Genomic DNA, 23957 nt, shown 5'->3' with positions numbered 1-23957 from the left:
ACATATTATGTTTTTGCTAATGAAACTTCTATCAGGTACCTTGCATTTAGTTATTCTCTGTGGTTTTTTTTTTTTTTTTTATAAATCTGTTAATTTAATTCTCACACTAACTCTTACAGAAAAAAAGAATGGATATTGTCCACCTTCTTTTTTTCTCTCTCTTTTCATCTTTCTTTCTTCTTCTCTCTGTCCCATTCTAATCATCTATTCATCCATAGGTCCATCAATCCATTCTAAGGCCATGTACTAGCCACCGTTAATAACATAAAGATTATGAAAACAGGACTGGGATTTAACACATCATGAGCTTCTGGACTTCTCCATGTGTTCCTAACTCAACAATAATCCATCCATGCAACAGATAATATTGGGCTACACTGGGAATAGAATAATGACCTATTCACATAGGATCTCTGCATTTATGGAACTTATATTCTAGTATCAGTCAGTAGGCTCATTGAATTATTTAATCTCTCCAAGCCTCTTTTTATCACTGTGAAATGGAATTAGTAATGTCTGTCTTATAAGTTTATTGTGAGGGACAAATGGGATAATGAATAACAATGTGCTGAGCCCAGAACTGGCATTCAGTTAATATCACAAATTTTTCATTTATCGATTTAAGTACTACTGTATGTACATCTGTGCTTTATACATAAAAGGAGTAGATTTTTCTTTGCCCACCTCAACCAAAACAAACAAAACAAAAACAAATTTTGTACCCTCAGGGACAATATTGCCTCCATTGAGGATGCGTGCCTTAAAACAATTATTTTGCATGTTTGTCTTCCTTCCTTGAGAGAAGGGAATATCTTACTCATCTTTTCAACTTTGGATTCCCAATATATTACACATTTCCTGACACATAGGAACCCAGTAACTGCACATTGAATGTGTGAACAAATGGAGTGCTTACAGGTGAAAAAACAGGGTCTCAAATATAAATGATTTCCTAGCCTACTAGACACTCAAGTCAGTATTTTAACTGACAACTTTTGACTCTATGTCTCCTTGTGTTTCCACTACACCACATGTTCTTTGTACATATCATCAATATTCTATAGTGATTTATAGTTGACAAATGTTTTTACATACATTAAAAAAAATGCATGATGATTGATTTAACCGTAAGTCATAATCTGCTTTTTTCTGAGTTAGGTCTGGCATGCTCCAAAAGAATGAATAGATTACTTTTGACCTCTTGGATATGAGACATAAAGGAGAGGGAAAGGGAAGAGTCAAAAGATGACTTTTGAGGGTTTTCGTTTGAACAATTAAGTATATGGTGGTGACATTCACTGAGCTTAGAGAAAGAAGACTAATATGTTGGAGTAAAGATAATAAATTTAGCTCAGTCCTAACTAGGCAATGTTGTAAAAGAAGGTGGATATCTGCTATCTGGTTCTCAAGAAAAAGAAATGAGATGTTATATAGACTTAAGACTCTAAATGCTGATAGAGCATATGGATTTTAATTAAAATCGTAGGAGTAGATGAAATAACCCCTGGTAAAGGAGGATAGGAGAACTTTGGAAAACATTTTAAGAATGTTAAGGGAAGAAGTATTTTTTAAAAACAAGAGACTGAAATGTCTAGAACTGAATTACCCAAAATATGATAGTATGCTATCAATTGGTTACATGTTTTATCATGACATTGATCGTTTATACTTTCAGAAGGCCATGTGGGGCCTGGGGTGGTCAGAGGCACTCCTCAGGCTGGTTACTTCCAGCCATAAGCAGTTTTGTCTGTTACCCCAATGTGAGTACAAATATCATTTCTTATGTGTTCTATGATGTGAAAAAAATGTTGGAAAGTATTGGACTGAGATATAGTGGGCAATGATTAATAATGTCAAAGAGTGTCGTTGAGTGATAGATCATTGATGGACCTTGGTAAAAGTAGTATTAGTTAATTGTTATGTGTACAAGCCAAATTTGAGTAGCTTGAGGAATGATATGAGGTAAGGATTTGAATACAGTGGATTTAAATATATTAGAAGGCCCAAGGTATTGGAAATTTTATGTTCTATCTCATTGCTCCACCATTTATTGCTTCTATATCTCACCGTACAAGATAGATGTGGGAACTCCAATTATTTTGTCCACATTCCATCAAGCAGGAAGGAGGGAGATTACCAGAGAAGGAAAGGTCTCTTCAATTAAAACATACTATCAAGTAATTGCACTCACCATTTCTGCTATGTCCCATTGGCAAGGAATATATCTTATTTTTGGTGGCCCAAATCTAACGTTAAAGAAGACAAGAAGAATGACTCTATTGAGAGACAACTACCTGTCTGCCACAGCAGATATTTTTTAAGAAGTTTCATTGTGAAGGAGAGGTGAGAATATGGAGCTAACTGGATGGGAAAGTGGAAAGGGAAGAGAGACTGTTTGTTTTAAAGAACAGAGAGATACGAGCATGTTTATTAAGATTGAGCCATTAATGAAGAAGTTGAAAATACAGGAAAAAGATCATAGTTGGACCTTTTGCTTAGATAATTGGAAATGAGGAAAAATACATGTTTTAAATACAGTAAACTTGTAGGTATTTTGACAGGAAGGTAAGTAATATTTCATGTGATATTACATAACATATGTGATATGGCCAATATTATTTTCTAAATCTAAAAATTCAATTCTGGAACATATCTGGCCCCAAGGATTTGAGAGATGGAATTTGAGGACCTCTATATTTTGGTAAAATAGCTAAAGTGAAAATCTACAAATTCTGCTTGCTTTCCATTGAATTTTTTGGGGAAATTTCTTCACTATAATTTTTTAAAACTTCTCCTCAAAGTTCATGGCATTGTCTACAAACTGGCCATGTGTTTTTGAGGCATGTCACTATCGCCCTGAAATTCATGTTCTTTAACCATCAAATGAGGATAATAAAGCCTTCCTAAAGGGGTATGGTATAAAATAAAATGTATGTGAAAAAATGATTTTTAATCTGTAAGCTATACTGCAAATGTGAATAATTATACTTTATGTTCGTAACTGGCATTATTCTTCAACAATCTATTTAGAATAGTTCTCACATTCACAAAACAAAATTATTCTAACTATTGACAGATTCTTAATGATTAGCTCACAGAATGATGTACACTAGTAAGTATAAATTGGCAAGTAAGTCTTCCTAGTGTGACTGTTCCTACAGGTGTTAGCCAATTTTGACATGGATTGTTGTAAGTTTCACACTGTTGCTAAAAGATGAAATGCCAAGGTAGAAAAAAAACAAATCCTTTTAAGTGACAAAGAGATAACTACTAGTTATCCACTGGCTTTCATTACATCTATCAGAAGGTCTTAGTTTCTTTCTAAAGTAACTTTATAATTGCCTGAAATAATGGACAAATTAAACAAGTACTGTTTTTTTTTTTAAGACAATAAGGAGACTTAATTCTTCCATTCTCTTTCTTATGGGAAAGAAATAAGCAAAATTAACAAAAAGGACTGTTATTTCAACCCAAAGTTATGATAGATAAGGTAGTAGTAGTAACAATAGTAATAGTAGTAGTAGTAATAATAACAATGATCAACTTCTCATATTCTTTTGTAAATCAATTATCATTTTTATGTAAGTTTTAAAAAAATTTTCCCAAAATCTTAGTCAATAAGTCAGGTACCTTTTCTAGTACAAAATTATTTACAAATTTTCCTAAAGCAAATTACCAAAGAGGGGAAAAGTACAATAGCTAGATATTTCTTCAAGATTGGTGGGGGGTGGGAGGGATGGGGTGGCTGGGTGATAGACATTGGGGAGGGTATGTGCTATGGTGAGCGCTGTGAATTGTGCAAGACTGTTGAATCACAGACCTGTACCTCTGAAACAAATAATACATTATATGTTAAAAAAAAAAGAAGAAGAAGAAGATAGCAGGAGGGGAAGAATGAAGGGGAGTAAATCGGAGGGGGAGAAGAACCATGAGAGATGATGGACTCTGAAAAACAAACTGAGGGTTCTAGAGGGGAGGGAGGTGGGAGAATGGGTTAGCCTGGTGATGGGTATTAAAGAGGGCACGTTCTGCATGGAGCACTGGGTGTTATAAGCAAGCAATGAATCATGGAACACTACATCAAAAACTAATGATGTAATGTATGGTGATTAATATAACATAATAACAAAAAAAGAAAAAAAGAATGTTTTGCAGATTTTAGTACTTAGGAGGAATAATATAAGTATCTGAGGTCACTGTAACAAATTCATCAACAATTTAGCATTTCAAAATTAATTGATATTAAATTTTTATTATTTTTGAAATGTATTGTTTACCTTTTTCCTATAAAAATGAGTATAAGAATATTGATATGCAAAATCAATATACTCCCAGGATAGATTCCCAGAATATGGATGATTTTATGTTACTCTGTATTTCCAGAACTGATTCTCATGAGGAGGCAGTCAGAAACAGAAGGATACATAGATGAGCTTGTTTTATGTTAATCTCATTCTGTATATAGAATATTAATAGAAAAAAACAAACTCAATGGTTTTCTCAATAAATAAAGTAATGAAGCTTTCAAAAGGGGTAATTGTTGAGCTGATAATGATTTCTGGTAAATGGAAATATTTGGGCAATGAATTTTTCATATATCCCTAAATTAAAACTATATAGTTTTGTTTCATGGATTTGTAACATGTCCTTCCCAGAACATTAATTTTTCAATATCAATATCTTTATATAATTTAACACTGCAGTCAACTGCACTTAAACATACATATATTTTATCATTATGACTAGAAGTTCAAATGTGTTTTAGCATGTGTGTAAGAAAAATGTGGCCAATTTGAATAAAATGAAATATTTTTTACCATTGAGAAAAAAAGTTTATTGGTTGAATGAACTTTTACTCAATATTTTTGAGAGGGCAGAGAATGGCTTCCTAATTGCATTAAAATAACAAAAAGGAACTTCCAGTTATGATGACCCTTTATGTTCTCAATTTAAATAACTAGAAAAAATATAGATCAATAGTGTGCAGACTCTGGACAAAAGAAAGCATATAACTTTGTTACTTGAGGAAAAAGAATCAAATGAATTAAGACTTATACAGGCTAGAAGTCAAGGAGATGGACCCAAAATAAAATATATATACATATATGTGAGCTTTTCCAGTAGAAAAATCAATCAACAGAAACAGATCCAGAAAACTGTGAATATTAAAGTAGTTATTACAGTATGATTTATATGTTCAAGATGTAGAGGAACACAGAAACATGATAAGGAGAGAATCTAAAAATATAAAAGAGACCATACTGAACCTCCTAAAGGTCAGAATTTATAAAAGAGACCATACTGAACCTCCTAGAGGTCAGAATTTATGATGCAGTATTAAAAATGAAATGTGTGCTGGATGACATTAACATCAGGATAACTATTGCAGAAGAAAATATCAATGAACAATAAACTATCCAAAATGCAGAATAGAGAGAGGGGAAAAAAAATAAAAACTTTGAAAAAATAAGGAGTGTTACTTACTGGTGGGACAGTATCAAGTAGTCATGCAATTGGTGTCCCAGAAGGAAAGAAGATAATAGATATTTGAAGAAATAATGACCAAAATTTTTCCAAATTTGATGGGAACTCTATTCAAGATCTTAGAAGCTCAATGAAGCTCAAGCCATATAACAAATGAAATAATGCCAAGACACAGTCTACAAAATTGCTGAAAAACTTCAAAAGGAGCCAGAGAAAAAAAGACACTTTATGAATGAAAAACAAATACACTTGACTCTTGAGCAACACAGATTTGAAATATGCAGGTCCACTTATACATGGATTATTTTCAATAAATATACATACAATACTCTAAATGTATTTTCTCATCTTTATGATTTTCTTTAAAACATTTTTTCTCTAGCTTACTTTATTCTAAGAGCACAGTATATAATACATATAACATACAAATATATGTTAAGTGACTATTTATTGGTAAGGCTTTTAGTCAGTAGTAGACTATCAGTAGTTAAGTTTGGGGGAGTCATACGTTACAAGCAGATTTTCTACTACACAGGGGGCTGGCAACCCTAATTCTTGCCTTGTTCAATGGTCAGCTGTACAAGGATGACAGTAGACTTCTTGACAGAAACTTTGAAAACCAAAACACAATAGAGGAATACCTTTGGAGTACTGAAAAAAAATAGTTTGCCTAAACCTTATACACAATAAAAATATATTTCTAAAATAAAAGCAAATAAAGACTGTTTTAGACAAACAAAAGCAGAGAGAATTTGTCAACAACAGATCTGCACTATGAGAAATGTTAAAGGAAGTTCTTAAGACAGAAGGAAATTGATGCCAGGTGGAAATTTAGATCTAAAAAGAAATGGTAGGGGAGCCTGGCTGGTTCAATGAAAAGAGCATGTGACTCTTGATCTTGGGGTTGTGGGTTCCGGCCCCATGTTGGGTGTAGAGATTACAAAAAAAAAAAAAAGATAAAAAGAAATGTAAATATTGAGAAAATATAAAATATATGTTTTTATTTTATGCATTTTGTTTAAAGACAATTTACTGTTTATAACAAACATTTTAAGATTTACAGAACATATAGAAGCAAAAATGTATGACAATAATAACTCAAATAATAGGAAAGTAGAAATGGAAATATAATTTAGTAAGCTTGTTATACTACACATGAAGTGGCATGTTATTTAAGCATAGCCACTGAGAAGTTAAGGCTGTATATTGTAAACCCTGGAGCAAGGGCAACAAGTATAGTACATCTGATTTTGTTTAAAAAAAAAAAAAAAGCAACCATCCTTGCTTGTTTATGTATTATCTATGGCTACTTTCACTTTATAGTATAAACAATTTACTAAATACAACAGAGATCATATGGCCCAAAAGCCTGAAGTATTTACTACCTGGCCTTTCACAGGAAAACATTTGCCAAATGATGACCAAGAGAAACTACAAAATAACTAAATTAAAGAGACACAACAATGCCCAATAGTGCAAATACATTAGAATGATTATAAGAAGAAATTTTTAAAATCTCAATTAATCCAAGCAAGGTAGAGAGGAGAGAGGAACAAAAAACCATATGGGACAAATAAAACACAACTAGCAAGAAGGTAGATTTAAACCCAACCATATTGATATTTATATTAAATACAAATGGACTAAACATTTCAATTAAAAGACAGAAGTCATCATATTAGACTAAAGAGGCAAGATTCAACTCTGTATTGTGTATGAACCCACCAGAAATTTAAAGAAACAAACAGGTTAAGAGTAAAAGCATAAAAATATATATTTCATGCAATCATAAATTCAAAGAAAACTGAGTGGCTATATAAATATTAAAGTAGATCCATGCTGTAACATGGATGCTTGATAAACATTATGTGAAGAAGAAAAAAGCCACACAGAAACACACTGCATACTTCTAGAAAAGTCATTGTTCCTAGAAATCACTGATTGCTAAGGGTGGGAGTGAGAGGAACAATTGACAATAAAAGGGCAGGAGGGACCTTTTTGGCATTATGAAAATGTTCTCTATCATAATTGTTATAAGTTGCATTACTGTATGCACTTATCTAGACTCTGTGCACTTGGAATTAGTGAATTTCTTTTTTTTTTTTAACCAGCAAGTCTATGAAATAAACAGAACAGTGATGATTATCCTAAGATAATTTAAATGTTATGCTTAAAATCATATAGGAAGTTTACAGTTAACTTATAAGTAAACCTATAACTAGAGATGCCTGACTCCTCTTGTGAAGATTGTATCTACATAGCATACTGCCTTTCAAGAAAATTGCTTAAAAGGTGTATGAAGACAAGGACTTTGTTTACCTTTTCATTGCTGTGTCCCCAGATTTGGAATTGTGACTCTAATCATGTACAGTTAACATTATTAACTGACTAAACTGAAGAACAAAATAATACATGTGTGACAAATTATGATTATTAACTGTCATAAAAGTGCGTCCTATAAATCATATGGAAATACTAGAGGAGAGCTATAAAATTGGAAAACATGTTATTTTTAAATTGTTCAGGTAATATATTCAATATATTTTTCTTCAATCTCAGATATTATTTCAGGTGAAGTATCTTTAAATTTAAAGCAGTGTGTTCAGTTGTTAAAATGAAAAAATAAAACAAATAAGTATGGTCTTTCCAAAATCTTTTAGACTTTCTGTAGTATATTTATTCTACTTTTTCAGATTATCAACTAGAATCATAGTTTTAAATTTAGAAGTACTTCACCTGAAAACATATAGAACACATTTGAAAAATGTAATTAATGTTCTATTTAAAAATAGGTGTGCCTATAACACTTACTTTGCAAACAATCTGTATCATTTTGGCCCACAACACTTAATATAGAATATCTGTCATCATAATATTTTGAAAGAAAATAGCATTTATTGAGCAAGTCCCATTCACTGGGATACACAAAAACCTCTGAAAGTCAGTACTTGGTGGGGCAGGGAGGGGCACGCACAGCAGAGAAAGCATTTTAACAAAACAAAACTGGATTTTACACCATTGAAAAAATATTTTCTTAGACATTCACTTATTAATTTTGTTTTTGAATTCTCTATCATATTAAAAAATTGCAAGGGGGTTTTGGTCTTTTAATATTTACAAAAGGTAGTAGATTTTAAAAGGTTAGGAAATATTGAATACTGTATTTTAAAAGGAAAATTGGGCCTACAAGAACTAGTTTTTGTATGAAGCTTGTAAGTGATGGATTAGCTCTTGGCAGAGTTGAAACTGAACAATTTCTGAAGCTTGGCTTTATATCATGCTACTTGTTTCACTCATTTGAAACAATTCTAAATTGTTCTAATTCTAATCTTGATTTCTTACTGGTTTATATGAAGGGAGGTTAAGAGAGTCCTGATACTCATCTTGTGTATCACAAAATAGTTCTAAATTATTGGAAGGTAATGAAAATTATTTTAAATAGAGGGCATTAAATAGAATGACTCTTTTATCCTTCTCTCTAACCACGTTTCCCCCCCTAAAATAGACTGGTAAGTTCAGTAAAATTGACAAAATAGTTGTATTCATAAGAGTAGCTTGGTACTAAACTGAAATACATGAGCAAATTAGGTCAACACTATAAAACTAGCCAGTTTTATAGCTGGATAACACATAACATGTTTAGAAGTTCAGAAGAGGGAAAAATGAAATCACTGCTGGGTTATGCTATTACTGATTATTTGGATTATTGGACTCTGTAGAAGAAGTAAGCACCGTGCAACTGGGAGTCTGTTCCTCAATAAGGTATTTCTTGTAGTGACTGAAGAAAAATATACCATCAGTCTAGTACAGCATCAATTTCTTCATCTTTATTTGCTTTTTGCATCAGCATCCGTATATGCTGTTGTATCGCCCTTCTAAAACAATCTCAGTCTCTCCTTTCCTCCCTCCCTTGTTCCTCCCTTCCTTCTTCCCCGTCTCTCTCCACCTCTACTCTCTCAGGTTCTCTAGCTATCTTTTCTTCCCTCCTTCCAAATATCTTCCATTTCCATTGCTCCCAAGCCACCATCATCTTTCACCTGGGTTTCTATATTGTTTGTCTACTCTCCCTGAACCCAGATTTGAGCCCCTAAAGTCAATTTTCCACAGAGCAGCCAAGTAAGGTAATATATTCAATATGATCAAATTAGATCATACCACTTAGTCTCCCACCCTTGTAACCCTCCCATGACTTCCCATTGCTTTTAGAATAAAATTTGAGCTTCTGATCAAGGTCTATAAAGCCCTAAAGGATCTGCTCCTAGTTTGACTTTTCAACATTGTCCCCAATTAATCTCCTCCTTGCTCACTTTAGTCCATCCACAAGGGCCTGCTTTCTGCAGTTTTAACTCATCCATCTCAGCTTTCCCATTAATGTTCTTTGAACACTTTTCCTTTCCTGTCTTTGCATGCTAACACCTTCATATCGCAATACCTATATGGTTATTATTTACAAGTTATGGATTGATTTTGCCTACTACAATAATAATAGGAAACTCATATAGCACTTGATATAAATGAGGCACTGATTCTAAGAACTGTATATTTATATTGTTACTTTTAAATTATATTTATTATTCATTTATAATTTAATTTGAACAATAACCTATGAGATAGTACTATTGTTCCCCACCCCCCATTTTAGAGCACAAGAAATTAAAACTGAGCACAAGAGATTAACAGAAACTAAGTAATTTGCCTAAGGCCTCAACATGAGTAACTGGGAAAGCTGGATTTCAACGCAGGCACTCTGGTTTCAGAATCTCTGTTCTTAACCGAGCCTCTTATTGATACCTTTGTATTACTTAAAATGTCTCTTTAATTACATAACACACAATGGATATGTTTTTAGAAATATTTAGTGAAATCTACACCATCATATATAAAATTTAAATTTCTTTCTGATCAAATTTATTCTCCTTATTTAAAAGTACTCTTAAGGGGAGCCTGAGTGGCTCAGTCATTAAGCATCTTCCTTCCGCTAAGGTCATGATCCCAGGGTCCTGGAATCAAGCCCCGCATCCATCATCCATCAGGCTCCCTGCTCAGCGGGAAGCCTGCTTCTCCTCTCACACTCCCCCTGCTTGTGTTCCCTCTCTCGCTGTCTCTCTCTCTGTCAAATAAATAAATAAAATCTTTAAAAAAATTAAAAATAAAAATAAAAAATAAAAGTACTCTTAAGATTCTTCAACAGGAAATATTTTGTAAGAAAAGTAGGCGTAGAAATCCATTTCCTTTCTAATGAGATTTATTGACATGCAACATTCTAAGCAGAATATTTGCTCTATGGAGATTTTGATTGAATGATTGCATATGCTAATTAATAAAGCAAAATAAGTTTCTTGGTAACTACTACTAGAAATTTTTTATTTTGATTCTATACAATTTCTTTTAAAGTTTTCAATATTCTGGTACATTTATTTTAATTTTTCACAAGAATAGCTTCATTTAAGATAATTATATTAATGATTAAATAATTTCAGCAAAACAATATAAATATATAATGATATAATGATTTTTATTTTGCCAGAGTCAGAGTTTAGTTGTCAGGAACACATCGAATATGCTCACAACAGATTTTCTTAGCACATATTTTCCTGATAGGAAATAGAATATTGGTCCTGGTTCATGAACCAAATATTCCAGGCAATTTTATTTTATTCACTAAATATGTTGTAGTTTTGGTAAAGAGCCTTATTTAATTCACTGGGACTTGTCACCACCAATGATGATGATGATGATGATGATTATGATTATGGCAGGAAATTTACCACAGTTTCCCTTCCAGAATTTAGAAATAACAAAAAAAAAATAAATATAAGGAATGGCCAATAGAGATTAATACCAGACTTGGCGCTGATAAAACTAGATCGTTGAATATGGTTTTGATATGTGACCACAATAGGTTTTTAAAACCTTGCTTTCTATTTCTTTTTTATATTTTATTTTATTTTAATTTAACTTATTTGGCAGAGAGAGGGAGAGAGCGAGAGAGGGAACACAAGCAGGGGGAGTGGGAGAGGGAGAAGCAGGCTCCCCAGGTAGCAAGGAGCCCGATGCAGGGTTAGGGTTAGGGGACCCTGGGACCATGACCTGAGCTGAAGCAGACGCTTAACGACTGAGCCACCCAGGTGCCCCTAAAACCTTGCTTTCTAATTCTTAACCACAGAGTCACAAAGAGGAGAATGAACTGTAGGACTTCCCAACAAAGCAGCATGACAGAGAAAAAGTAGACTAGAATTAACTCTACAGCAAGGCAGACATAAAAGACCAAGAGAGAATAACTTTGAACTCAGCAATTTATTTTAATTTCTTTTTAACCTAGCACTGAAGAGAAGTCAGCGATGGGTGGGGGTAGGGGGGAAAAGCGTGGGGAAAGAAACCAGGAGTGATGAGTTCTGATTGTGTAACCCATGTCTTGATATAAATCTTATGGGACCACTGAACTGAGCACATTAGCAAAACATTCCCTTCAATTTCTGGAGTGCATGGAAACATGAAAATCTTCAGAATGATAAATAAAACAGACTACTTGAGCAGGAAAAAATATCAACACAATAGTTATATCTACTGCTGTAAAGTTCTCAGTTATCTACACAGTTTTTACACTTGTAACAGGCAAACCAAGTCCCCAATATGTCTTGACTTCATGCCAGAAGACAAATGAGTACAACGTTATGTTAATAATCACGGAGAGAGGTTGGGTATTGATATTGACTGAAAAGTTATTTGTTAAAATTGTTTTCTCTAATGCCATTGTTTAATAATGTTCACTGTTTATACGAGAAATTTCAATAATGCTGCTGTTTATATAAGAAATTGAGTTATACATAGCCAAATGAGATGGAGATTTTCTAGTAGACCTGATACACTTTAGAGTATCCTGCTTAAGTCTCTAGAATGTACTATCGATCTGTTCCTTTGTACAGCACTTATGGAAATTCTCATAAGGGGAAAATTTCTCAAAAAGTATAGATAAATCAAAATTGCTTTTTATATAGAAAAAGGATCTTGTTCATCTCCTGCCGGTACAATATGTTTTGAGTGGGAATTTTACCTTGTTTGAAGTAAGCTCATCATTTTATATTCATTGGAATTCTGAGCTCCAACTGGTTGAGTTGGCCATTTACCTCTAGGTATAATGGACAGGTTTAAAATACAGGGTACAAGTAAAAATACAGGATTCTCAGTTAAATTTGAATATCAGATAAACAGCATATAAATGTTTTAGTATAAGTATGTCACAAACAGTATTTGGGACATATTTATACCAAAAAATTGTTAGTTTTTATCTGAAATTCAGATTTCACCAGGCATTCCCTATTTGGCCTGATAACCCTATCCCTCTGACAGGATACAATTCCTTGTGTTTACCCTAGAGAAATGCAACCAAATATGTTCCTTTTTTTAAAATATAAATTTGATTATCTTAGGATTATAATAGTTTTACTTGCAAACTTATGGTAAGTTTGATTACACTGCAGTTTATCTTCCTTGTCAGATAAGGATTTTCATTTATAGACTTTAAAAATAGGACACATCTGCATGGCAACTTAAACTATCATAACTGAAAATATTATTAAATTTTACATATTCAAGTGATAAGCTTCTAGTTAGATGAACACAGTGGTAGACATTATTTAACAAAAATGGTACATATTTTCCAGGGCAGGAAATTATCAGAGTCAACTATGTTGGCCTAAAAAAGACCTTTATTTTAACTTTATGCATTTGAGTATTGATGTTATCTCCATTGGTATGAAGTATATTCTTAGATTTTGGATCAAACTGCAAAATTTAGTACCTTGTTTTAGGAACCAAGCTTATCTTCAACTGAAGTGGCTAGAAGGATACTATGTATGGCTCTAGAGCAGGATTTTGAACAGTACTCTCAACAGCTTAAAAATGTCACCCTTGGGAGGATTGTGTTATTGAAGTATGTGTCCACATGGCTTTACATTTACATCATATCATAGCTTTGGCAGCTAAAAAGTTGAGATCTCAAAGCTGTTTTATTTTTCAGTGTCTTATATAATATCAAGTTAGCTCTCCAAACTTGAAGACTGACAATGTTTTCGGAGTGAACTGAAAAAATTAAAAAGACAAAGCCTTTTATTTTAAAAATACATATTGTTTTAGAAGAACAACAAATAATTTAGTAGTACACCTCCCTTGAAACTTACAGTTAATTCTGCTCTACAGGATTCTTTGTATTTTGTGAAAACATTAGGATGGCTTATATCAGGTATATCCTATAACAATGTGAAACATTTAGAGCCTTCAAGCTTTTTAGATACATTTCTGTTGTGCTTTTTAAACAGAATGTCATCAGATGATTTTTCACAGAATTTCCCATATGAATATTAATATCTGGCCATCTATAACCACAATTATTTTTTATAATTGAGAAGGCATAATAAATTAATAAACATCTTGTCTGGATATTTCTTTAATAAAAATACTTTTTCAGTGTAATAGCTTAAAGGACAGAATATAACTTTAGTTGTTCTGAACAGAATTAGATACTTTATTTTTATCATTTGTTGGGAAAAAAATGAGTACCTGTCAGATATTTCCAATGACAGTAATTTGAAAATACTCAAAGTTATGTACACAATCATGCTGTGGGCAAAACTATAGCAAGTTCTCGTTGACAGCTGTATGGTTTGAAGATTAGATGCTCTACTGTAATTCCTGTAATTTTCTGTAAGTAGAATAACAAACTTGGCATTTATTTATCTTCTAGATGAAATGAATGATCATCAAAGTACCCTCTCCTACATCCTGATTAACCCATCTCCAGATACCAGACTAGAGCTGAACGATGTTGTGTAAGTTGATCTCCTATTTCACATAAGGCATTTATTTTTTGAAAACCAGTAATTTATTTATTTTTATATTTTTGTTTCTACCATTAAAGTCCCTTATTTCTTGTTTCATAAATGCTTAGAAACTCCAAGTCTAATTTTTATGTTCAATAAATAAATGCATTTTATGTATTTCTATGTGTAATACTGTAAAAAAAGGCATTGTAGAATTATAAAGGTATAAAAGAAGGAAATAGCAGCAGGAATTCTGTATTCTGTGAGCTCATATATATTTGGAGAAACAAGAGAAAACATTCAGAATAATAAGAGAAGAGCTCAGAGGAAAACCTGAAATACTCCATTTTATCTAGTTCTAAATCTCTTAGAGTTCCCAAAAGCTCTAAGTAAAATAAGTGAAAACATTTACTAGGAAAATGTCTATGGTAGTAACTTGGTTAATCAAAAACTCTGTGCCATGCATGTACAATTGCATTAGTGTTTCCTTTAAACTGTGATATAGAGATAAGACATTTTTCCTGATTTCAAGGTCTCACACTCTAACAAAATACAATTTAAACATAAAAAATTTAATAGCAATATATAATATGACTTTTTTACTAATGAATTAAGCATCAACTGAGTGAAACAGTGCTTTTCTAATTTCAAAGAGGAAGACATTATTGTGAGTTACAGTGATTACAGAGGTTATAAGGATTTGAACTAGACTTTGAAAAGTAGATAAGATTTGTGTAGGTGGAGAGCACAGGACATTCCAGAACAGGGAAATGGCTAGAGAAAATGTACTAAGTGGGGATTGCATAATGTGCTTCATTTGGCAATACTACAGAGTCCGGTTTGACCAGAGTAGAAAAGCTTTGTATTACTAGCATCTCTCTTGTTCACTAAACATAATATTGGAAACGTATATTAAACCTGACTCTGGAAGGACTTTAGATAACAAAATAAGGAGTTTAAACTCAGTTTAAACCTTATAGGCAATGGGAAGTACTTAGATATATGAACAAGAAAGTAGCAAGATTTTAGGAAAGGCATTTTGACAGTTAATAGTGTAAGCCTAGGGGAGAAATATCTAATACGGACTTGCCCTTGAGGTCCATGGTCCTGAGGCTGAGCAGGATCAAGAGCTGCTGAGCTAAGGTAGCTAATTTCAGATTGCATTACTGACATAATACAAATACCAAAGATCCAAAAGTTTTGGTGGGTGTGAGGTCAACAGCATGTGTTTGTATCTATAATCAGGAATAAAGTCAGAGACTAAGAAGACTGAGAATATTCTGTGATGCAGAGTATAAGGTGGATCCATGCAAGTGGTTTAGAACTAAAGCTAGTAATATGCCAAGCATTAGAAGGCTACTTTTATATATTTTGTGGGAGGTTTTGCCTGGGATGGAAAGGATATATAATTTTTTAAAAGAGCATTGCAAGAAGCAGTAGAATTTATTGGCAGGATGGGTTAAAGTTGAAATAGGCATGAAAATAGGGAAACCAGTTAAATTGCTGTTAGGAAAGTATGAGGAAGATAAGAATATCTCATAGCATTAGGGAAATGAATCGTAAAGGGAGGCTTCTACATAGATACACGTAGGAAGGCAAAGAGTAAGACTTGTCATTGGTGTGGGAATTGGAAAAGAAGTCTAACATGGCTTTAAGATTTCAATACTATAGAGAACCAGAAATGGACCCACAACTCTATGGTCAGCTAATCTTTGACAAAGCAGGAAAGAATGTCCAATGGAAAAAAAGACAGTCTCTTCAACAAATGGTGTTGGGAAAACTGGACAGCAACATGCAGAAGAATGAAACCGGACCACTTTCTTACACCATACACAAAAAATAAATTCAAAATGGATGAAAGACCTAAATGTGAGACAGGAAACCATCAAAATCCTAGAGGAGAACACAGGCAGCAACCTCTTTGACCTCAGCCCATAGCAACTTCTTATTAGACATGTCACTGGAGTCAAGGGAAACAAAAGCAAAATGAACTATTTATTGGGACTTCATCAAGATAAAAAGCTTCTGCACAGCGAAGGAAACAATCAACAAAACTAAAAGGTGGCAATGGGAGAAGATATTTGCAAATGGCATATCTAAAAAGGGTTCCAAAATCTATAAAGAACTTACCAAACTCAATACCCAAAAAACAAATAATCCAGTTAAGAAATGGGCAGAAAACATGAAGTAATGCTTTTCCAAAAGAGACATCCAAATAGTTAACAGATACACGAAAAGATGCTCAAAATCACTCATCATCAGGGAAATACAAATCAAATACAAATCAAATACAAAAGATAAGATAATGAGATACCACCTCACACCTGTCAGAATGGCTAAAATTAACAACACAAGAAACAATAGGTGTGGGCAAGGATGTGGAGACAAGGAAATCTCTTGCACTATTGGTGGGAATGTAAACTGGTGCAGCCACTCTGGAGAACAGTATGGAGGTTCCTCAAAAAGTTGAAAGTAGAACTACCCTACGCTCCAGCAATTGCACTACTAGATATTTACCCAAGGGTAAAATATACAGATTCAAAGGGGTACATGCACCCCGATGTTTATAGCAGTATTGTCAACAATAACCAAACTATGGAGAGAGCCCAAATGTCCATCAACTGATGAACAGATAAAGAAGATGTGGTATATATATATATATATAATGGAATATTATTCGGCCATCAAAAGGAATGAAATCTTGCCATTTGCAATGATGTGGATGGAGACAGAGTGTATTATGCTAAGTGAAATAAGTCAGCCGGAGAAAGACAGATATCATATGGTCTCACTCATATGTGGAATTTAAGAAAGAAAACAGATGAACATATGGGAAGGGAAAAGAAAAAAAGGAGAGAGTGAAACAAGCCATTAGTGACTTTTAATGATAGACAACAAACAGGGTTGATGGAGGGAGGTGGGTGGGGGGTGGGCTAGATGGTGATGGGCATTAAAGAGGGCATTGTTGTGATGAGCACTGGGTGTTGTATGTAAGCAAAGAATCAGTACTTCTACTCCAGAAACCAGTATTACACTGTACAGTAACTAACAAAATTTTTAAAAAATTCAATTCTATGTGATGGCCAAATAAATAAATAAATGTTGGTTCACTGAAGCAAGTCAGAATAAGGAGGCAGTTTTCTAGGAAGAAAAGGGGAATTTTTGGCTGTGGAAAAAAGAAATGATGAGTTTTCTATTATGAATAAATTTGATACGAACATCCAAAAAAAAAGATGATGAGCTAGAGTTTAGATACATGTCTAGAAAGCATACAGAAATACAGTACTGGACATTTGAAGAGAAGCTAGTTATGTAGAAAATATTAATTTTTCATCTTCCAGATGAACAAAAGTAAAAAAAAAAAGAATGATTTTAGGGTAGAAAGATAAGTATGTTTCAAAAACGTCATAGGAAAAAACCTCAGCAGGAATAACTTTAACCCAAAATCAGTGTGAAAACAATTTATAATGCACCTCAAATACAACTAATTAGTATAATGCTTTATATTGACATCTGATGATTCTGGTTAGAATATTAGAGCTTTAGGGAATGAGATTCATAATAATTTCACCTGCTTGAATTCTTGTGTGTGTGCGTGTGTGTGTGTGTGTGTGTGTGTGTGTGTGTGTTAATGGTACATAGTATTATTTTCTTTTTTTAATTTTATTTTATTACATTATGTTAATCACCATACATTACATCATTAGATTTTGATGTAGTGTTCCATGATTCATTGTTTGTGTGTAACACCCAGTGCTCCATGCAATATGTGCACTCCTTAATACCAACCACCAGGCTAACTCATCCCCCCACCCCCTCCCCTCTAGAACTCTGTTTCTTAGAGTCCATAGTCTCTCATGGTTTGTCTGCCCCTACGATTTCCCCCCCTTCATTTTTCCCTTCCTACTATCTTCTTTTTTTTAACATATAATGTATTATTTGTTTCAGAGGTACAGGTCTGTGATTCATCAGTCTTACACAATTCACAGTGCTCACCATAGCACATACCCTCCCCAATGTCCCTCACCCAGCCACCCCATCCCTCCCACCCTGCACCACTCCAGCAACCCTCAGTTTGTTTCTTGAGATTAAGAATTCCTCATATCAGTGAGATCATATTATGCAACCATCAAAAAAACACAAAAGCTTGCCATTTACGATGACGTGGATGGAACTAGAGGGTATTATGCTAAGCGAAACAAGTCAATCAGAGAAAGACAAGTATCATATGATCTCACCTGCTTGAATTCTTAAGGCAGCTATCAAAAATTATGTCCAGTGGTGATGTTGAATTTGTGGAGGACTTTAATATACATGAAAATATCTTATTTATGATGCATTGGCATTTAACTGCCCATCCTGGAGACTTCACTTTGTATATTACTATAATAAAACAAAACTGCTCTGTTTTTCTTGCGTCCATATTTATACATGTCTTCCTTCCTTTAAACCTACAAAATTGGGCAATTTTTATTAATTTTCCATCCTCTCTATAATCCCAACCTTCTTATGCCTCCTTTTCAAAGTAGTAATAATTATGTTGACTATGTAATTTTTAAAAAAGATTTATTTATTTATTTTAGAGAGAGAGAGCATCTGGAAGGAGGGGCAGAGGGAGAGAATCTCCAGCAGACTCCCTGCTGATCATGGAGCCTGACACGGGGCTTGATCCCATGACCCATGAGATCATGACCTGAGCCAAAACCAAAAGTTGGACCCCCACCAGTTGAGCCACCCAGGCACCCCAATTCATAGTCTTTAGTGGGGAGTTATGCTTACCTTTTTCATATTTCATAATAAATTATAAACTTTTGAACCTAATATAATTATTTCCCATGATTATTTTTGATGGAATGGAAAGATATTAACCTTTTGAATCTATAAACATGTCCTTTCATTGAATAGATGTTTATAATTTGAAATAATTCCCTCCAAATTTAAACTTACAAATAAAATATGTATGTTACAATATGTATTTTACAGGTAAAATAAACATGATATTTTCTGCCTTGTGGATACTCTTATTTTTTTATTTGTTTAAAGCTAAAACATCAGCTTGACTGCTATAAAAAAACTTTTTTTTTTTTTGCAATGGTCTGTATTTGTGGCCATTGAAATAATTAAGTTTTACTATAATTGGAGCAATGATAAATATCACGAAAAAAAAAGCCTACTGTGACAAGTAGTACATAAATACATACTTAAGAAACTATTTTATTACACTCATAGGTTTAGTAGTGATAATAAAGAAAGCAACTTTTGCAGCTATATCAATGAATTTGGGGGTAATAGATTATATCATACCTTTTGGTTTTCTAAAAATTTTCTTTCAAAAGTTCATTTTAAATAAAGGGGCAACTTTAATTCGATTCAAAGACTAATAAATAACTAGGTGATTGGTGTTAAACAGCTTAACATTCTTGAAAGAAATGAAAATGAAAATACAAAGTATCAAATTTTGTGGGACGCAGCAAAAGCAGTTCTAAAGGTAATAGCAATAAATGCATATATTAAGAAATTAAAAAGATCTCAAATAAACAACCTAACTTTACATCTAAAGGAACTAGAACAAGAACAAACAATGCCCAAAGTTAACAGAAGGAAAGAAATAATAAGTCAGAACAAGGGGTTCCTGAGTGGCACTGTCGGTTAAGCCACTGACTCTTGGTTTTGGCTCAGGTCATGATCTCAAGGTCGTGAGATCAAGCCCCATCTTGGGCTCCTCACTCAGTATGGAGTCTGCTTAAGACTCTTTCCCTCTCCCTCTGCCCCTCCCCCACCAATAACTAATCTTTAAGAAAAAACTGAGAATGAAAATAAATGAAATAGAGACTAGAAAAATAATAGAAAGAATCAATGAAATTAAAAGCTAGTTTTTTGAAAAGATAAAGCTGACAAATCTTTAAGTAAAAATAAATTTGCCACATGATCCAGCAATTCCACTTCTGGGTATATTATCCAAAGGAAATGAAAACAGGGTTTTGTTGAGACATACGCACACTCATGTATATTGCAGCATTATTCACAATAATCGATACAGAAACAACTCAAATGCCCATCAATGGATGAATAAATAAGAAAGATTTGGTATTATACATAGTGGATATTATTCAGCCATGAGTAAGGAAGATATCCTGCCATTTGCAACAACATAGATGGACTTTGAACACATTATGGGAAGTGAGGTGTCAGAGAAAGACAAGTACTACTGATACCACTTATATATGGAATCCAAAAAAAAGTCAAACCCATAAAAAAAATAGGTGGTTACCAGGGGATTGGGAGGTGGGGGATTAAGATTGATGGTGTTTAAGGGTCCAAGCTTATAACAAGAATATAAAGATAGAGATCTAATGCATAGTATAATGAATATAGTTAATAATAACGTACTATAATGATGTAATATGAATATTGTTTCAAGGGCAATCATATTAAAATATATAAATATATCAAAGTAACATGTTGTACATCTTTAATTTACAAATTGGAACATGTTCAGTTTATCAAATAAAAAGTGCTTAATGTTCACATTAGTTTTCTTCATCAATCTACAATGCTAGTGATATTTAAAGTAATTACAAAGCAGTGTGCATAGACAACAATATCCAGTTAAGGATTCAGGGACATTAATTCCACCTTTTATTTGATCAGAGAAAATAGACTGTAGTGCTTTAAATTGCCTTTTCTCATTTTCATTAAGGAACATATTTTATGAATAATTTTCCTTTAGTTTTTAAGAGAAAAAGTACAATTTTCATTAGAGTTCTCCCTTTAAATTAGGTTTTCTGCTCATTTTTTCTATCTCCCAAATTATTATAAAACTATGAATTCCTAGTTTCATTTGCATCTGAAACAAGGCTTTGTTCAAATGCTGCATTACATGCATTTACTTTCCTCCTCTCTCAGCAAACTGTCAGTGGCTTTCCACTGCCTTTGGAACAGAAATCGAAACTATTTTATCCTGAAACTTAAAGTCCTTCGTTAGCTGTTTTCTACTTTTCTTCCTGAATTTACGTTCCACTATTTCCTGGTTTAACCATTCTCCCGAAGTCAAACTCATTTTCTAAAGAGATCAGGAGCAAGCTTAGAGAAGCTCAACTCAACCTTCTCAGTAAAGTATTCCCTAATTCTCATTGTTGTTGTTGTTGGTTTTTGTCTTCCCATGATGTTTGGAATTTATTTTTCTTGTTTATATCTGCTTTTTAAATTAAACTCTACTAATCTTGTGCAAGACAGGGGTTAGGGTTTGTGACTTTTTGTATTCCCAGTTCTCAACACAGTATTCCAGAGGAACTCAGGAAGTGGAAGCTCATGTCATATAGAGTCTGAAGTAAAACATCTCTCTTAAAACAAATTCTAACATTATTGAAATGTATGAGTTTGGCGGATGAACATTTTCCCATTTACCAGTAGAACGAATTAAGAATTATTTTTTATTCTTTTTATTCTTTTGTATAATTTATTCTTTTGTATAATTGCTCACTGTAGCAGAACCTGAATTTTAGATTAATTTCTAGAAAATTAAGATTATCTCTATGTATTATTGTTCAGAGCATGTATCAAATGACTACTTTTTTAGAATTCTGAAATATTTAAATTAAAAAGAGTATAGAAATTATTTAGATCAGATTTATTTATGAATGTAAGAGCAGTGAAGTAATAGAAAGATCATGGCTGAGATTTAGGTCTCCTTGTTAGAAAAATAGCCAAAGAGAGGGATGATAAATCAACAGGATAGTAAAGTAAAACATAAAGTTTTGGTAAGATGAAGGAGGTGAAACAGACCATAACTAAAAAAAAAGAATTCTTGATTCATCAGTATACATCATCATAATCTGTTTAGGTATAGAAACAAGACAAGTCCTGCCAAATTGTATAGGCCAAGTAAAAAGTGAATCCTCTACCGGTGGTATGCATAGACTCAGTTTAGATGACCTAAAAGCTAAATACATTTGAGCAGCAGTCTAAGGTGTAAGTGTGAATTAGTTTTGCCTTTATTTACTATGATAGTTATTTGCTTTGTTTTCTTTTCCTAGATACTTAATCCGACCAGATCCGCTGGCATACCTTCCAAACAGTGAGCCCAGTAGAAAAAACAGCATCTGCAATGCCATGGGTCAAGACTCTCGGGAGGAAACTCAGCTTTGATAAAAGGAAGATAAGAGACCCTTTTTCCCTACAAAAATCTTGCTTGAAACCACTCTAAATCTTAGGGGAAGAATGAGTGGTGCTGGCATGAAAGAAACACGATCAGAATATATCAGTTTACTCGTATTAAAAGCAATCTATTCTCTTAGAAGTCTAGATTATTTTGAAATTTAAAGTGTTGCTTATTGGTACTCCTCCTATTAATATCTGAAAGACATCAATGGAATGATTTTAAAAACCTAAATTAAAACACAAAAATTTAAATCGGGTATTTGTTTGACAATAATCCAAACTGTACAAAGCTAATTTTTAAAAGTATTAAGGTTTTATGAAAGTAAACAGAAAATCCAACTATATTTGGTGCATCACAATGGACATAGAAGATTGTGGCTCCTCTTAAAAATTAAAGTCATATTATATTCTTTAAACTTGCCGTTTTATAAAATTGAGCTCATCATAAATGTCTAGCATCTACACAGAGATTAACCAACAAACTTGTGTGGCTGACTTTTGTGTAAGACTCATAGTTTGCTTCAGAGTATAAATCTTTAAATCATTTTAACCTTTTTCGTTGCCTTTTCATATGATATCATATTCATTTTAGAATTTGAGATGTTCACAGCATGTTTTAAAACAGTGAGGAAACCAAAACAAACAAAAAAAATCAAGTACCTGAACTTTTTGCTAACTTATGTCTGACATACATTGTATGCCAAGAAAAGTGTTAAGAAGCAAATATTTATTATTCTCCTAAAAGAATGCCTACCAGAGAAAATACTAAAAACACATATGTTGACTTAAATTGAAGCCAAGAATTAAAACATTAACTGGTTTTCATTAAGCTCTTGAGCTTTAATATTTTCACAATCTATATAGTATATTTCATTAGAAAGAAACTTTAAAATTCAAGCAGGCAAAATTATACCTTTTATGGAATACAAGGACATTCCAAAACATTAAAAGTTCTCCTCTATGCTTTGGTATTGAAATACACGCAAAACAATGGTATGTTAAAAAATTTGTTTTAATTTTGAAAAATCATCTGTAGGACATAGGTTTTAACACTGTAAGGAAAAAACATGTAGTGAAGATAGGTAGTTTTTGCCATTGAAATTTAATATAAATCATGAAGAATTTTACAGTTATAAATTAAATATAAATTGATCCTTGGTGTTATTTTATTGCTTTATCCCCCTTCAGAAATAGACTGAAAAGCACAAGAGCAGAGTTTGCCTGGTAGTTGAAATGTGTTAAGGTATTCCCATGAGAGAGACATTGATAAATTTAAAAAGATATTTTTCCTCTAATTTTGTATTTTAAAAAATTTCTGGCCTTGACATTAAATTTTAATTTCACAAAAAATTGGACATTTAAGACTAGGAAGAGAATTTTCTTCTTTCTTTTCACAAAGAAGCAGATAGGTTGGAAAGTCAGTAGAAGAATTAAAAAAAAAAACATAGATAAAGAAAGCCTAAAATTCCCCAAATAATTCTCTGGAAACAAAAA

At 32.9% G+C, this 23957-nt stretch overlaps 1 protein-coding gene across 3 annotated transcripts in view; it reads left to right on the top strand.

The window, feature by feature from the left end:
* KCNT2 (potassium sodium-activated channel subfamily T member 2) overlaps positions 1–23493 on the top strand; it is a 362885-nt gene extending 339392 nt beyond the window's left edge. For all 3 annotated transcript variants that reach the window (XM_027613976.2, XM_027613975.2, XM_027613974.2), the window contains 2 exons: positions 14228–14312; positions 22340–23493. In XM_027613976.2, the coding sequence (XP_027469777.1) occupies positions 14228–14312; positions 22340–22451 (197 nt within the window). In that variant the 3' untranslated portion in view covers positions 22452–23493. The remainder of the gene's footprint in view (positions 1–14227; positions 14313–22339) is intronic.
* Positions 23494–23957: the final 464 nt, after the last annotated feature.

This window comes from Zalophus californianus, chromosome 10 (assembly GCF_009762305.2).
Source record: "Zalophus californianus isolate mZalCal1 chromosome 10, mZalCal1.pri.v2, whole genome shotgun sequence".
Lineage (NCBI taxonomy): Eukaryota > Metazoa > Chordata > Mammalia > Carnivora > Otariidae > Zalophus > Zalophus californianus.
This window is presented reverse-complemented; position numbering and strand designations above follow the sequence as displayed.